General features: G+C 39.9%; 1 protein-coding gene across 3 annotated transcripts in view; it reads left to right on the plus strand.

The window, feature by feature from the left end:
* Positions 1-2,243: 2,243 nt before the first annotated feature.
* Positions 2,244-16,303, plus strand: part of BLTP3B (bridge-like lipid transfer protein family member 3B) — a 54,695-nt gene continuing 40,635 nt past the window's right edge. For 2 of the 3 annotated variants that reach the window (XR_003495793.3, XM_027452528.3), the window contains exon 1: positions 2,244-2,424. Coding sequence is in view for 1 of the 3 variants with exons in the window: in XM_027452528.3 (XP_027308329.2) it covers positions 2,381-2,424 (44 nt within the window). In the remaining 2 variants the exon portion in view is untranslated. Of the gene's footprint in view, positions 2,425-9,651; positions 9,765-16,303 lie in introns of those variants that run through there. The other variant, XM_072036174.1, reaches the window with a different exon arrangement.

A 16,303-nucleotide genomic window follows, 5' to 3' on the forward strand; every position in this document is an offset into this window, starting at 1 on the left:
AGGAAGACTAAACCACTCTTTCCTGCTTGTGGTTTTATTAAGGTGACAGTTGATGACACTCTCACAAGCTTCTTCATAAATGATTGCCTTCCTCCATTCAGAGCAGGAGTCAGTCTTTGCAATGTTGTTTTAAGCATCATCTTCACATAGCTGTGGTCTAATTAGCACGAGTGTTTTACCAGAAATTCATCTGCTTGAAAACATGGGACTGTGATTTGAAGAATCAGGCCACAGTCTAATTAATATAGTCTGGGGATATCCTGATAATAATTTGTGTCAGGATCTAAAAAGTACCAGATATTCTGCTCCAAGCAAGAGGGGCTGATCTATGCATTTTCCTCCATTTGATGTGCTCCAGGAAACTGGGGAGAAAGTGAAGTCATGACTCAGATCAACCCTGCCAGGCAGGAATATTTCTGTTTTCAGTTTCAATCAGCCTGTCCTCTGGACTTACCCTTTTCTACCAGACCTATGTGAGCAGAACACTTGAAGGAGAACACACAGCACAGGTCCTGCTTACCTTGTCCCCTGTATTTTCTTCAGTGGTGGGAAACTAATTTATCACAATAAACAACATTTCTCCAAGAATTCCAAGATTTTTTTTTTCTAGTTGAAGAATATTGAACTTAAAACATGAATAAAGGTGCTAGCAGCTCATTTCCACTTTATAAATCTCTTTAAATAATATAATGAGGTCAATATTATGCACTGACTGATTTTTAAATGCCTGGAAAAATCAATTGAAAACGTTAATTTCCTGACCTATTTTTTCATCTGTTACTGCTTCATATATCTGACTTGAAGATCCTTGGGGTTTTGGTTCATTGCTTGTAAATTATTAATCTGTTATGTATATGAGAAGCAAAGAAAATAGTGTCTGATGTCTTTCCTCTCCAGCTCTAGAGTATATTCTAGAGCCAGCAAATGTTCTTCATAAAGAGGTCACATCTGAAAAACATGTCTGTTTTAGCTATTTTATTTTATTTTATTTTATTTTATTTTATTTTATTTTATTTTATTTTATTTTATTTCCGATTAAAAATATTATTTAGAGTACCTGGTTACCCACCACTGAAATTCTCAAATTACATTTTCTAAAATGAGGGAGCCCCAGAGAAGATGGTTACTGGAACAAAACTATTACCAATCATTTAATTTTTAACTTGCTTAGAAATTTTGCCACAGCATGAGAAGCTATCCTCATAAAATTATCATAACCTGTAGGCTTTATACTTGCCATGGATACCCCGTTAAATATCACCTGGAGAAGAGCCTGATTTTAAAAGTCTAGGGGTTTGAGTAAGTACCAAGAAACTGAGTTTAGGGGAAATATGACGTGTACACGCACCTGAATGAATTCCCATAGCACTGTGTTTATGTCAGTAAGCATTTCTTGCTTTGTCCCTTTTGGGCAGCATGGAGCAGCTGTAGCCATCCTGGATCATGGCTGGGCTGGGAAGGGGCCCAGGAGCAGGAGCTGTGCCTGGACAACTTCCTATGGAAGAAGAGTTGACAGCATCAAATTTACTGCTGCTGGAATTGTTGGTTTGCTTGGCACAGCATTTTGGACCGATTTCGGGGATCCCAGATGGAACAAATTTTAGGAATGTTTTTTTTTTGTAGCTGTAAACGAGCATTGCTTGTAAAGAGAGGTATAAAACGGATAAATGTTATCACTTGGCTCATCAAGGTGAACAGAAGTGCTAGAGTAATGGAATTTATCTGGAAAACTAGAGGAACACCAGATTTTGCTTCTGTGAACGACCTCTGGGATGGATCTGTCACAGCTCTGACACTTGGGGAGCACGCAATGTGCAGGTATTACGCCAGCTATTAGTGCATGTAGGCAAATGAGCATTTCATCTGGAGAATTCTTCGCTGCCGCATATTAGAACCATTTGTGGTACACGTTACACCTTTCGATCCCCTTCACGACGGGTTTTCCACCCAAACACCGACCACTGTCGGTGGCTTGGGGCTGGGGGCTAGGGGGGAGGCAAGCTCCGCGGGGCAACTGCGGGGACAGAGGGAGAGCGAAGACCAGACACCGGCACGGACCGGGGGGACACCCGAGGCTGCGGGCGGCCTCCCGAGGGGGTCGCCAGGCACCGGGGGGAGGCGGTGCCCCCCTCCCGCCCCGCCTCGGACCCGCCTCTCCCCGTGCGGGGCGGCGGTGCCACCGCCCCCCGTCTCTAGGCGATGCTGCAGCCAAGATGGCGGCGGGCGCCGAGTGAGGGGGAGCGGCGGCAGCGGCTGCGCGCCCCGCGGTCTGCCCGAGCGGCTCGGGCTGGGGCTCGGGCTCGGGCTGGGGCGGGCGGAGGGATGAGGCGCGGCCCCGCTGCCGGCCGGTCGTCGTGAGGGGCGCGGGCCGGCGGACGCCATGGCGGGCATCATCAAGAAGCAGATCCTGAAGCATCTCTCCAGGTCAGCGCCCTTACCCGCGGGGGGCTGAGGCGTGCGGGGGGGATCGTGCGAGAGGCCCCGCGGCCCGGCACGGCGTGGGGCGAGCAGGGGCCGGGCGTCGCTCGGCCGGCGGAGGGGAGACCCGGAGCCGCCTCCCGGGGGCTTGGAGCGGGGCGATGCGGCTCGTTAGGGCTCTCCCCGCCGTGACAGCCGCTGGCCCCGAGCCTGGCGGCGGAGGGGGGACACCGAGCGAGTCCCCCGTGCCCGGGGGGGCGCTGAGGGACGACCCCCGGCGGCCGCGGGGGGCGCCCGGGGAGCGGGGAGGAGCCGGGGGGGGCCGGGGGGCGCGGGGTCCCTGCGGATCTTCGGCCGCCCCCGAGCTGTGGGAGCGCCCGGTGGGGCCGGGTGGCCGGGGAGGCTGGCGGCGGCGCTGCCGGAGCCATGAGACAACTTGGGCGTCGTGCGGGGAACTCGGCTGCACCCGGCGTGGGCAGCGGGAGGTTAAAAATCGTCACCCTGGAAGGTTTTGGGGGCTGGCAGGGCCCTGTGCTGGGAAGTCGTGGAAACTATGCAAGCACGCGAAGTGCACAACGATTCCCAAAAGCCACAGCTAAATTTCTTCTGTTTGTAAAGAAAGACAAAAGCCTAGCAGGTACCTCATCTGTCACGCTACTGCAGTGTTGCTGTTCCTCAGGATTTACTTTTATAAATTCAGCATTGCTTGAGAAGTCGGCCCCATACTACTTTGCCTTTTTTTAATGTTTCTTACTATTTTTATAGTATTTCAAATGCGTTTATCTTACTGTTAATTAATAGAGAAAACCAAATGCCAGATTGCCATTTGGCAATTGTGCCGACGGTGCACAGGGAAAGCACAATTCCCTTTCCAAGCCCTTCGCTGCCCGTCCCTTAAAGATGATGTATCAAACAGCAGTGAAGTAATTGTCCTCCGCCCTGTCTGTGAGCTTTCATAGCTGGGAATGCTGATGCAGAAGTCTTGTTTTCGCAAGACAGTAACTGAGCACTGGGAGAATGGGAATGCTGGACGAAGATGTCATCTGCCTTGAGTGAGCATGCAGGAAATCACTGAACTCAATTCACTGATACAGTTCCCTTCCTATAGCACCGTTTAGCAAGCTGTACCAGAAGGGAAGTGAACTGGTCTCAATGCTACAGGTTAAAGTAAAAAACGTGTCTAGTAACTGAGCACGAGTAACGTGAGCTGGCCCTTGTCTAGTTTGTGAAATGAATAGCTTTCAAAACACAGTGTTAAGTACTTTCTGATGTTGATGAATCTGTGTTTTCTTGTGGGATGTGATAACGCTTATTCAACAAGGCTACCTTAACTGATTGCTATAAGTTTTGGCATTTTTGAAAAGCTTATGGGATATGTCTAACAATCTGAGGTTTTTAGTTTAAAGCTGAGGCTCACAATTATTGAGGCTACACCAACATTAACATAGCAAAAGACAGACCTTATTATTAAGGCCCTTATTATGGGTGTTCTTAAGCACATGATCAGATAATCTTTTCACCCTGAAGAACTGGTGCTTCAGTGATTGCAGAACTTGGTTACACCAGAGAACAAATTCAGGTGGCTCTTTAAATTTCAAGGATTATTTTTTTTCCCCAACAAAAATCATGACATTATTCTTTATTTCAGGTTTTCCTTTCTTACTAGGTTTTATAAGGCTGGGGTTAACGTAGGCTTCACACATTGTTATGTATCAGTCTGGAGCCAAAGGCATAAGGAAGTTCCTGTAATACAGAGGGTGCCAAAAGACACTTTCACTTCAGATTCTATTACTATATTGGTTCCTGTTCTGCAATTCTCATAGTTCCTCAAAACTGATGCCTTTTTGTCATCTTCACCAAGGGACATATTACTGTCAGGATTGAAATGCACTGGAAAAAGTCCATGTATAATAAAGGAAAAGTTGAAGGAATTACCCAGTTATCTTGATTTATTTTCATCTTTGTTTCCTCTCTTTGTATGCCAGTTTTGGTGATTAGATTGCTCTTTGAACAAAGCGAAATGTAATTTGTACTTCGCAGAACAAATAGAGACGTAATCTTTTACCTTCAGTTACAGTTCTCTGTGCTTTTTTTTTTTTTTTTTTCCTTTTTGTCACAAATCACAGAATGGTTGAGGTTGGCAGGACCTCTGGATGGCTTATGGTCCAGACCTTCCCTGCTGAATCCCCCCCACAGATATTGATTTAGCAATATTTTTTATAGAGATTGCTGCAATATCTGTCACCACATGCATTAGCAAATTTCAGCTTTCTTACAGCCATCTGGATATTGCATCTGCAAAATTAAAAGCATAATTTGTGTCATTCAGTTATTGAAGCTTCCATTAATTCAGTTTTACGGTGCTTTTAGATGAACTGGTGGACACTGGGGGTGTGAAGCAGCCTTACTCTATGTTTGTTATCTAGGGGAAATTCTTATATATGATACAGATTTTTAAAGCCTGAAAACAAGAAGAGGGAAATCCAAACTGGATTCTGAAAACATTTTGATATCTAAATGGCTCTTTAGATTGTAAAATAGTTTTCTTAATACTGTCCTGCAGCTTAGAAACAAGGTATGCAGAGTTTTGTAAAAATCTGAATCTTCTTTCAGGCTCTGGTGATGAGTTTTCAGTTTTATTACAGTCTTTTAGAAATTTCTTCAAGTATATGCTCTGTCCACTGCCTTCAACATGTGTTGCTCTTCTCCAGCGCTGCAGAAGAAAATGTGTAGAAGGAAGGAAGAGGGGAACACAGTTACATTTTTCTGTTATTTGGATTATATGCTGCTTGATACAGCATTTGAAACTAAGCATGGTTTACTAAGCTGAAGACATGAGTTTGCTGTTTGAAAGCTAGGTGCTTTGAATTTTTGTCAGCTGCTTATTGTGATGGGATCAATTTTTTTGGCGAACATGCATGTCAGAGTACCTTTGTTTCATAACATTACCTGCCCTACAATGAAACAAGTGTATCTGAATAATGGTGATATCCTTCACAAAGGTAGAAATGAAACATTGTGGCTAGGAGTTTGGGATCGCTTACTCCTCTTGTCAGGCTTTTTCTCTGAATGAAATGAACTGAAATACACATTGAATCTTAACCTGTACCATTGTGTCTTTTCATGGGTGAGAGATTTCTTGCTAAAGAGCAGCTTTTCTTGCAAGGTTTTCTGTGGACTGCTTTGCTGTGATAAGCAGATAGCTTCCAGTTTTGTATCTTTTTCCTTTGTTAGGCTTTGTGGACAAGTGTTTAATGCAGTGGTTTTAAAGATTGCCAGCAGGACTCTAGATTTCACTATGCACAATCCCAATAGCGTGCCTGTTGTACTACCTGTAGTTAGAAAGGGGTCATCATCACTGTCAGGGTTTGACTCTTCAGTTGTTCAGATCCCAAATACTGTCAGAGATCAGGAGTTGCTGACACAGGCTTCTATAAGACTTTTTTTTTTTTTTTTTTTTTTTTTGTCTTTTAATATCATTGACTAAAATTTCCTTTCTAGCTAACCTGTGGTCTAATAGGGAGACCTCTGTGTGTCTTCAAGATCCATGCCTTTCTATAAAAGAATTTTTACTGAAGTGTAAGTCTGAGAAGCATGAAGGAAAGCTTCTAAACTTGCCTCTGTATGAAATTAGCCCCACTGACTGTGATATTCTGCATCTTAATTGCTTATTAACTCTGAAGTTTACCAATGATAGCGCATACTTCAACTTGAAAAAGAAAATCACATTTTTTGTTTTAGTCATACATATTTGGTGTTTTTACACAGGTGCACACAAAGAAAAATCTTAAGTGGCTGAAAAACGTTTGTGGTAGAAATCCAGGTCACTTTCTGTTCGTGGCAGTATCTGAGGTTCTGGGTGAACTTGCTTTAGCTCACCTGCAGCAGTAGATGCAAAACTAAGATTTCAGTAGAAGAAAATTGCAGTATGTTTCACGATAACTTTATCCATCACATAGTTGGAAAATCATCCTAAAATGCCTAGGAAGATTAATTCTACAAAGAGTGACATAAGGATTGCACGGATCCAAGGGATCGGTTGATCCTGCTGTGCGCAGCGGTATCGCATCAGCGGGTACGGCCTCACCAATGTCAGTCCCGGCTAATATTTGACCTGTGTGTCACTCTGCTTGGTACCTGTGAGATACACCTTTTTGGTGGGGCACATTGCCACCCCAAGAGATTGGGGTTATTTCTTTTTGAACCTACTGGTGTAGCAGGGTTACGTACTTGGAGTAGTTTCTTCTTGTAAGCAATTACCTGTAGTTGTTTGGATGACCTTTGAAACTTCCAACTAGTAGCACAAGAAGCAAGGGGTGTGCGCTTCTTTTCACCCTACTGAATATCCTACTTCTGTCTTACTGCAGTTTTGTGAAAGTTATCCCATTTTTTTAGCCAGCCAAAGAACACAAAGCATGTACTTTCCCTAGAATAAGCGTAAAACAGGTTCCTTCTCTGCTTACACTGAAGGATTTACAGGATGTTTTCTACATGACTGACTTTATTGGCTTATGTAGTATACGGAAGGACTTCAAAGCACAACATAGGTGGGTGGAACAATCTGCATTGTTCTGAATAAGTCTATATTTAATCTGAATGCGTACAGAAAGTGTTATCTGTTTATTACAAACCTCGTGCTGCTGAACCCAGTGAAAGAATCGAGCCTGAAAAAAATGGAACAGGCAGTAAAGCAAAACTGCTTGGGGTGGCGGAAGAAAACAGAAAGATACAAAAAGTATTGAATTTCAAACATAAAGGAACTTAAGAAATACAGCACAATGTAAAATTTTATTACAATTCTAAGTGAAGACTTCATGCAAACGATTTTGCCTGTGTGAAAGTGTTGGTAGTATTCTGATAAATATAAAAGAATCAATGAATGTATTTTTTTCAATAATAAAAAAACCTTTTCATTTCTATTTTTATTAGTAGCTTCACAGTTGTGTTTTAAGCTTTTACAGCAGAATGTCATATAAAAAGCTGAACTTAAATTGCTGTGGTGCTTTGTTTGAATTTATAAAGTTTATTTTGGAGATAAACTGGCAATAATCTATTTGCTGGTAGAGTTCTTAATCAGTACATTTATTAATATTAAGATATAAATTATTAAATCTTGTGTGTCCCCATTCATAAAAATCTCTTGAGACTTCAGGAGCATTTGGGTTAATAAAATAAATTCACTGAATTTTATTTCCAACTTTCAGTTTGTTTTATATGTTTTTTGCAAAGGCATTATAAATCTGGATGGTGATTTTGCAGACATTTGTACCATTAAAGTTCTGCTGAAGTTTTGTTTGTCAGACAAGTCTTGTGTATACATATTAAAAATTAATGCATTTACAGAATCGCCATGAATTAATCAGTAGCATTTTAGTTGCATAGTATGTGATCATTTCCTTTGAAGCAATTCTCACAACAGGCTTACAGGGAAATAGGTTTCCAGAATTAAAATGATATAGAAGATTACTTCATGTACAAGCAGCTGATACACAAGTGCAAAGCAAAGCATTCTTAGGAAGAAGGGTATTTAAATAATGCCTGTGGGGAATAAAATTGTTATGTTTAAACAAGTATGCAGTAGGGAAGAATCAAAACTAAATGCAGTGTTTTTTTTTTTTTGTTTTTTTTTTTAACATTTGGTATTTCTCCTGAAGCCTTAGTGTTTTTTATATCAAAGAGGTATAAAACTATGTACAAAACTTTGAGTAGAAGGTGATTGTTAAAGTGTATTTGGTTTTAATTCCAGTTTTCTTGTACAAGCAGACTGGGCAAAGGATATCAAATGATTTCTGCTGAAACACTAACAGAATTAGGAAGGCTTACACAAATTAATTTGTTTCATGAATTTATTTATTTATCTATTTATTGAAAATAATGAGAATAATTGCTAACAACTAATTATGTGAGAAATACCTACCTAATTTTTGGCAGGTTGCTGGGGAATCAAGGTTTCTTAAACAGTAGGTCCTGCAGTTCTTCTGTACACCTCTGAGGAGCTGATGCTAACCAAAGTTTGGATCTATTCATTCTGTCATCTTCTTGTTAGAACAATCAGGAGAGGAATGTAAGAAGTACACGAGCTCCGGCTCAGGCTGTGGCTTTCCATCCTTTCAGGCTTCCTAGCGTGGATCTAGGAGCCTTGTGCCTAGATGTGTGAGGCAGGACCCTGGCACAAATGGTGTGGCAGTTCTGCCATGCAACTACCGTACAGCTTGGAAGCGCCAGAGCTTTTGTTTTCTCAGACTGGTTGGCTTCTTCATCTGACTCCTGAGGAGGCAACCGTGGGACCCACAATTTTCACGTTGTAGCTGCTCCCATTGCTTGGGGATCTGGAGACTGTAGAAAAATTCTCATTCATAACTACTACATTCATATCTGTAATGCGGTTCTGTGATAAATCTCTTAAACATCATTCAGATATCCTAACAAATAGCCTATGAAGGGCTGGGATTGTACTGTCCCTGCAATAATAGAGTGTAAGCATTAGTTATATTTAGTCTGAGGCATCTTTTCAAAGTGAGGACAGTTAACAAAGCATTTCTTTTATTCCATTGCCGCTTGATTTGTTAAGTTAAATATTCTGTTTTTTAAAATGTTGAGAGGCTTAATGTAGTACAGTTTCAAACCCTGTGAAATCAGGAAGTGCTGGTCCTTGTCGCACTGCCACAAGTACAGAATGAAACCCAGCGAGTCCTGCTCCCTTATCTCTGTAGAGTCACGTTTCTGTAAGGTGACTTTTAAACAGGTGTAGTGGAGATGCTGAATAGGAACAAATAACGTGGGCTGAGAAATCTCAGGCAAAACAAAACTGAAAAGTTGTCTCCCATTTCAAAATACACTAACAGCCTCTTACATGCTGCAGCTCCAGGGTAGCTGCCTTCTCACATTCCAAATATACTTACTGAGTGTCTCTGAAACCGCCTGGCAGTATTATATGGATCCTTTTCCGCATGATTGAATTTTTCTACATAAGCTGTTCATTTAAACACAGCTGCAGTATCTTAGTATCAGACAGTAAGGGATGTTCTCATGGGAATGTAGCACTTCATACAGCTCTATTTCCTTTTCAGTTGTAGAATGTCTTAATGTATAGCAAACTGTTGTGACTGCGGTTCTCTTTAGCTAAAAATCTCTTACATTATTGTATCACTCCTTTTTCCCCTTTGAACTTGCTCCCTTGTGTGTCCCCTGTGTCCCGTTCCCTGCAGCGATCCCTGCTGGAGATTGGTTTGCTGTGAATATCCTTACTACCAAAATGAGCACCAGAAGCTTCTCAGAAACCGTGGCAACTGACCACTTGCTTTCACCAGGAATAGGGGCCTTTTGTCTGAATACCTTGCCCTCAGGTAACTTCCCCTCTCCCACCTTTGTTGATTAAATGTAAGAGGTGGTATGTATTTATACAGATTTGGGACTGAAATGAATTCTATAAAATGTTGATTGGATTTTCTCTCTTTTATTTTTGGAACTTACAATTCTGCAAAAAGTAATTGCTTGCCATGCACTTGTGTTTAAAAACAAGTCCTATACTAAATTTACAAAACTGACTTGGGAAGTACAACAGCAATCCTGTTATAAACATATATTTACGTGTAATTTCTAAATGTAATCTTTTAGGTGTATCTCCATACCTACAGGCTACTTGACATTTGCTGTTTACTGTTTTCACCTACTTATTTCCTTTGTGCAACTTAATCTTTATTTTCTTTCTATTGATATATATTTGGAGGATCAGTCAGCTTTTATCCTGGTTTATGTAAGAGAATAACTGATTTTTAAAACAATTAAAATAGGTCTTATAGTTTGTCGTATTGAAAAATCTTTTTTTGGTGTAAAATCTGATTGCTTAGCATTAATGAGATATCTGCTAATGTTACATAAATAAATGGTGCAGTTTCCAGAAGGCAGATGGTGTCATGCTTTTATGCTTCATTCTTGTTTCTTGGTTTAAATTTATAAAATTATTTTGCGTCAAGTGCCTTTTCTGTGCATTAGTTACAGAATCTCGTGTTTTGACTGGAATGGAGCAGTTACCAACTATCAACAGATTCTCAATGTTATGTGTTATTTTTGCTGCCTGCAATATGGAAATAGCATGTACCTTCCCAGATGTGTCTTAGCATATTAAGGATTTTGTTTTCTTGTACTCAACGTACACGTTAAGGTCTGTTGTGTATAAGATTGTCAAGTTTGAAACAGATTTTTTGGTTTTGATGGCATTGACCATTTGTATGCATGATTAATGATGCATGAGAAAGCTCGTGGAATAGAGAAGCTGATACTGGTCTGTGCGAGGTTTTATCATAAATGAAAGATTGAGCAATATTTTACATACAAGGTGATTAGCATTCATGCAATGAAAGCTCCTCATCTCTGTGCAGTGCTTGGCTATTTCTGAGCAGATTTGCTGCATGACATGTAATTATCTAATAGCTATTGATGACAGCAGCTGTTTCAGTTCTATCTGTACCCAAAGAACAACCAATACCTTCCTTTACAAATAGAAAGAAGTAATTTCCTGTATGTATTATTACAGAACTAATTAGGGGGGTGATTTATATACTGCTAAGAGAGTTGGTGGGAATGTCAGTATTTGAGAAAGCATTGACTTAAAAATGGGACTTTGAGCACCTTTGAGTGTATTAAGTTGTCTTTGGGAAGGCAGCTGAGTCCATGCTGAAGCCTGTCTGTGTAGCGATTAAATAGAAGCAGTTATTTGGGAGGCATTAGAAAAGTAAATATTTAGGCACCCGCCCTCTAGGACGGGAGAGATAAGGGGAATGGCGCGACAGGTTGGGGAAGCATGGGCTGGGTGCTGAGTCAGGATGCCAGTTAGTGATCTGCCTGGTCAGGGGTGGGGAAAGAAGATATGTCTTTAGACTATGACAGGTCAAAAGGCCTGATAAGAGTCGTTCAGGTATTCCAAGTCATGTTTCTTAGCATGAAAAGTCCTGCCTGAAGCTGTAGGGTCACAGGTGGTGGTGTGGTCACATCTGGTGTGTGTGTGTTCTGTTTTTTTTTTTTTTTTAACAGCTGAGATCTGTAGGTCCAGGCAAGGTATGCAAACAGGAATGCCCTCTAAAAGGGCATTAGGGTAAAGGTGTTAGACTCTCCTCTTGTAGAAATTGTTGTCAGTGGGTGGAAGAAGGTGCCAGTCTGGTACTATAGACAGGCAATGGTAGGTGTTCTTGAGAAATCTGCAGGTTGGTGCAGCTGCTGCAGTTCGTGTTGCCATTTATGAGTCTCCTGTGATTACCTATATGAGAATATAGGGAATGGCAGCCCTATATATTGGCAGTGTATTCACTGTTAGCGTCCTCTTGCCAGAAAAGTGTATGGTATTTGAGAATCCACACAAGACACAGCCTTGCCGATACAGATGACTTCTGGACAAAGGCTGGAGGATAGCCTCTGAGACCATCAAAATTATGCCAGTTGGCTTGTTGGTTACCTGCTAATAGTGGTGGTGAGCTTTTTGCAGTGTTATGGCCATTTTCTTTTTGTGGTGCAGGCTGGGAGAATGTCATTTTTTGTGTGAGGGTTTTAGTCCAGAAATATTAAAATTCATCCTCACAAGTTTTTATTTTCAGCTTACTCTACTGTGAAAATTCTTCAGTAAAGAATTTGAAGTGTTTTTGCATCAGTGTATGTCTGGTCAATTGTACTGTGCTGAAGGCATAAAAGCTATTACTCCTCCCTACAGATCTTACCACGAGTGCCTGATTTTTTAATTCTACTAAACTTTTGATTTTGGTACTGTGTTCTATCCTGGTGGTCCATGGTCATTAAAATGTTCTGTAATGAGCATTTCCCTTTATTGGTTTTAAAGTCATTCTCTTTTGGCTTGGTGTGTCTTTTTTGTTCTTACATTGATAAATGCGTACCCAATTAACTTTCTGTGTAGTGTTCATTACTTCATCATTATTTTTTCTGTTTATTCTATCAGTTTTTAAATTGGCTTTAATGTTTTCAGAAATGAATGTTTTAACCAAAATGAGGGCATGCTATCGTATTTTATGGTGAAATCTCGTGCTACTTCCCATTCATTTTTTTTATATAGTAGTACTTGAACCTTCTTATATGTCAGACAGTTTTTTATCATTTTCTCTTATCTTCCAATTTTATTTTCTTAAAACAAAAATAAACAAACAAAAACCCCTTTTATTTACAATTCATGGAAATTACTGGGTTTTATCTTCCAACGTCTAGTATCTAGCATCATCAATGAGTCAGCTGTTGTTGCAAAGCCGCTTGTTGATCTGTTGAGTTCTGCAGAAGGTCAGTTTTCTGAGGACTTGATGAATGTGACTTTAATGTTACCTGTCAGCTATCACACATTTTAACTCATTCTCTGGAGCAAAAAATCATTTACTCCAAATCTTACATAAACCACAGTTAATGATTTCATTCTGGGTGAAATACTGCTGTGATGCACTGCATTAAAAATAGAACATCTCTAGGACAGCCAGAATTCACTCAAAGGTTTCTGTTACTCACAGTCTACTACCTTTTCCACTACCTTTATATTTCTGCTTATCCTTTGGGCTTATTACGTGGTGCTCTTGCAGTCTCCTGACCAATTTCTACTAACCTTAAGCCACTTAATGTATACTTAATTTCTGTACCAGCTTTTGTGACATCTCAATTGCAGTTGTTTTGTTCTTTTAAGTACAAAGAAAAGATAAAGTTGCTTGATTCTAATCTTGTTGCATGGACAATTTCCACAGAAGCATGTGGTTTGTATTCAGTACAGGTCAAGCACTTTGCATCTGTGAAGCCTGTCTTCTTTAGATGACACTTTTGCCTCAATGGCAGCGAAACCTTTTTAATGCTGTATAACCGTTTTCAGTCTCTTATCCTTTCTCCTTGTCATACATGGGTCAAGAAGGGACAGTTACTAAGAACTCTTCTGAAGGTCATTGTGCTTAATATTATTGGTATGTAGTGTTGTTTTTTTAATCTAGGGAGTCTGTCTTTTCTCATCTAGGACTTGCTGCCATGTAAATCTAAGCATCCTGGCACTTTGGACTTAACCAATGATATGCTGTCATGAGGAAAAGTATAGCAGTGCTCCTGAGATTAGTGTTTGCAGGTGATGTTTTGTCCCTGAGAGACTTTGGTATTTATTGCTTCTGGTTACAGTAGATAAAATACGAGAGAAAATTATGTTGCCTGCAGCAGGTCATTTGCTGCTTTCTGGGACACTTTTTTTTTTGTGACTTAGTGAAAGGTGGGAGGGCTTTAAAGGTTTTTCAGATCAGAGCAGTTAATGGAAATCAACTTTGATTTGCAATATTACAAATGAGATACACATGCAAATATGCAAGGAAGTTGTTCATAACAGTAAGTTGGTGTGGTGATCCTTTTTTTTTTTTTTTTTTTTTTTTAAGATTTTACAGAGTTAGTTCTTTCCCTCTTCACTTTAAATGCTGTCTTAAAATTTAAAGTGGTACAGTGAACAGGATAATGGTAGACCTCCTTTCTACCAAGAGTCATGGGAACCTTTATTTTCCACTGAACTACAATAATAATAATAATAATAATAATAAAAGACTTTCTTGCTTCAGAAATTATATTGAATTTCTTGGTGATCTAATAACTTGGTTTGGCCAGGTGGAACAGGAAGGAAGTAATCATTCTGGTGAGTTCCTACTGTTTTATTATTGATACAGTTGCCAGTTCTTGTTACGACATGCTGCCCTTTTTCTGAGCCTGTTGTTTTGAACCATGTATCTTCTAAAGGATTTCTGGTTCATAGTAAGGACATAAGCAAGACATGTGGCTCATATTAACATTTAATAGTCTGTCACGATCAGGGCATATACGTAGGATCAAATCACTGGAGGAATTTTATTTAAAAGGCAGGGGGGACATATGGTAGAGCCAGGTGGAACAGATTATCTGTTCAGTAGATGAGCAAAACATCTGAGTGTCCCATGTTCAAATGAGATTCAGACTTCCATAATTTCTGTATTAAATCTAGAGGTCGGAGTTTCTGTTCATTGAACGTGACAAGGCATCTCTCCAAACCTTTGTGGAGCACTGCTCTGAACTTCACATAATCTGTGGGCTCAATTCTACAAAACATGAGCTAATCCTTCCAGAATAGCTTCTTCCCCTGTTCTCTCTGCTGTATTTTTTCCTAGTTCCAATTCTTGGCCATCTTTCCTGTGTGCAACGTGGAGATCCCATTCAGAACTCCAAGCCTTTCCTGTCCAAGCAAAACTTCAGAATATAAATATTTTGGGCAAGGAAAAAATAATCTTCCGTATGGGTTTCCTGTTCTTTTACTGAGACCTCTAGATTACTATTCATTGTGGTTCTGACTACTGCACATATGTTTATTTAGTACTGTGCTGTTATTCTGTGACCTTTTATGCTTTTCATTGAACTTGTAATCAATAGTCTGTAAAAGGAAGATTGAACCATCTGTCTAACTGCACAATAATATTAATTGTGTGTGTCACGCAGCTCAGGGGTTTGTCAAGCTGCTTGTGGTATTAACTTTGTATTTCAGGATTCCTGCATTTAAAGTGTCAGATATTTTATGGCATTAATCTATCACCTTAGAGAACTGAATATTAAACTGGATTGAAATTCATGCTATTAGATGTAGTAATCCAAACTTCAGATTGTATGTTCTGAGAAGGGAAGGATAGTCTGTTAAATTGAAGCTAAATCAATGAAAACGCTTTTGCTAAGAATAGCTTGTGGTATTAACAAGCCAACTATATATTGTCTCATTAACAATGATATTTTACTAACTCAGTAAAATAATGTGTGAAAAAAATCTTGTTGAACTCAACCGTGTACTTTATTATATTTCTGTTCCTCTTTCCTTTTGCTTTCCTCTGTTCTTGATTCATTTCTAGCACCAAGTAGTGGTTACCCACACTGTCTGTTCCCTCATAAAGGAAGCTCAAGGGATGATGTTATGCAGAGACAAGGTCCAGTTGTCTTGGCCTTTGCTCCCAGTTTGAGCCAGTTTTTAAGGACTAACTAAGTTGTTCTAAAGAACTTACACTAGGGTGAAAACCAAAAGACGGGATGGGGGGGGGCTGTTTGCACAGGCTGAGTCAGAGAGAAGGGTGTGTGCATGTCATGAAGTTGGTTACATTGTTAGTTCCAGGAAATTACATGGAAAACTCAGAGAATTTTAAATTTTTTTTCTGTCTAACATGTTCACTATGTCAAACATTATCAAATATTTCTGATGAGTGATTATTCAGAATAACAAGATTCTGTTCTAACTTTCTGGTACATACTTCTCGATTTTATATAAAAATCGTATAGTAAATATGATAGCCTAATACGTTCTCAAAGTTTAAGCAATTTCATCATTCCAGGTTGTAGTGCTAAGAGAGATGGTTGTTATTTAGATGTAGAGGTAATTTGCCAGCCTAAAAGTCCATGCTGTGGTGTTCTTAAACCTCGATAGTAAATATTTGAAACCATCTCCAAGCCTTTGTTAACACCAGAGTTTTAAAAATATTAATAACATTAAACTGAATAATAAAATTAAAATTTAACAGTATTAAACCATTGTTTCAGATTTTATCTGATTTTATCTATTTTATTTAACAATATTGTCAGTGATAGGTTTTGCCCACTTACAGCAAGTTCACTGGAACCTGTACTAGAAACACATCAGCGTGTCCATGGCTCACCTTCAGGGCATGTCCTGGCTTGATATACAGTAGGATCCTAGAACAAAGCCATTTGGGGAGTTGTAGTTACCCTAAGAGGGTTTTCTTGTTGTTAATTTTTTGTATGTTTTAATTTTGTTTTAAATGCGAAATGCTGTTCTTCTTGTCACTTGTCCCTTTAAAAAAAAAAAAATCCATGAAGTTTCAAATACTTGTAAATTTGAACTGGTGTGATCACA

This window comes from Anas platyrhynchos, chromosome 1, assembly GCF_047663525.1.
Source record: "Anas platyrhynchos isolate ZD024472 breed Pekin duck chromosome 1, IASCAAS_PekinDuck_T2T, whole genome shotgun sequence".
NCBI classification, from domain to species: domain Eukaryota; kingdom Metazoa; phylum Chordata; class Aves; order Anseriformes; family Anatidae; genus Anas; species Anas platyrhynchos.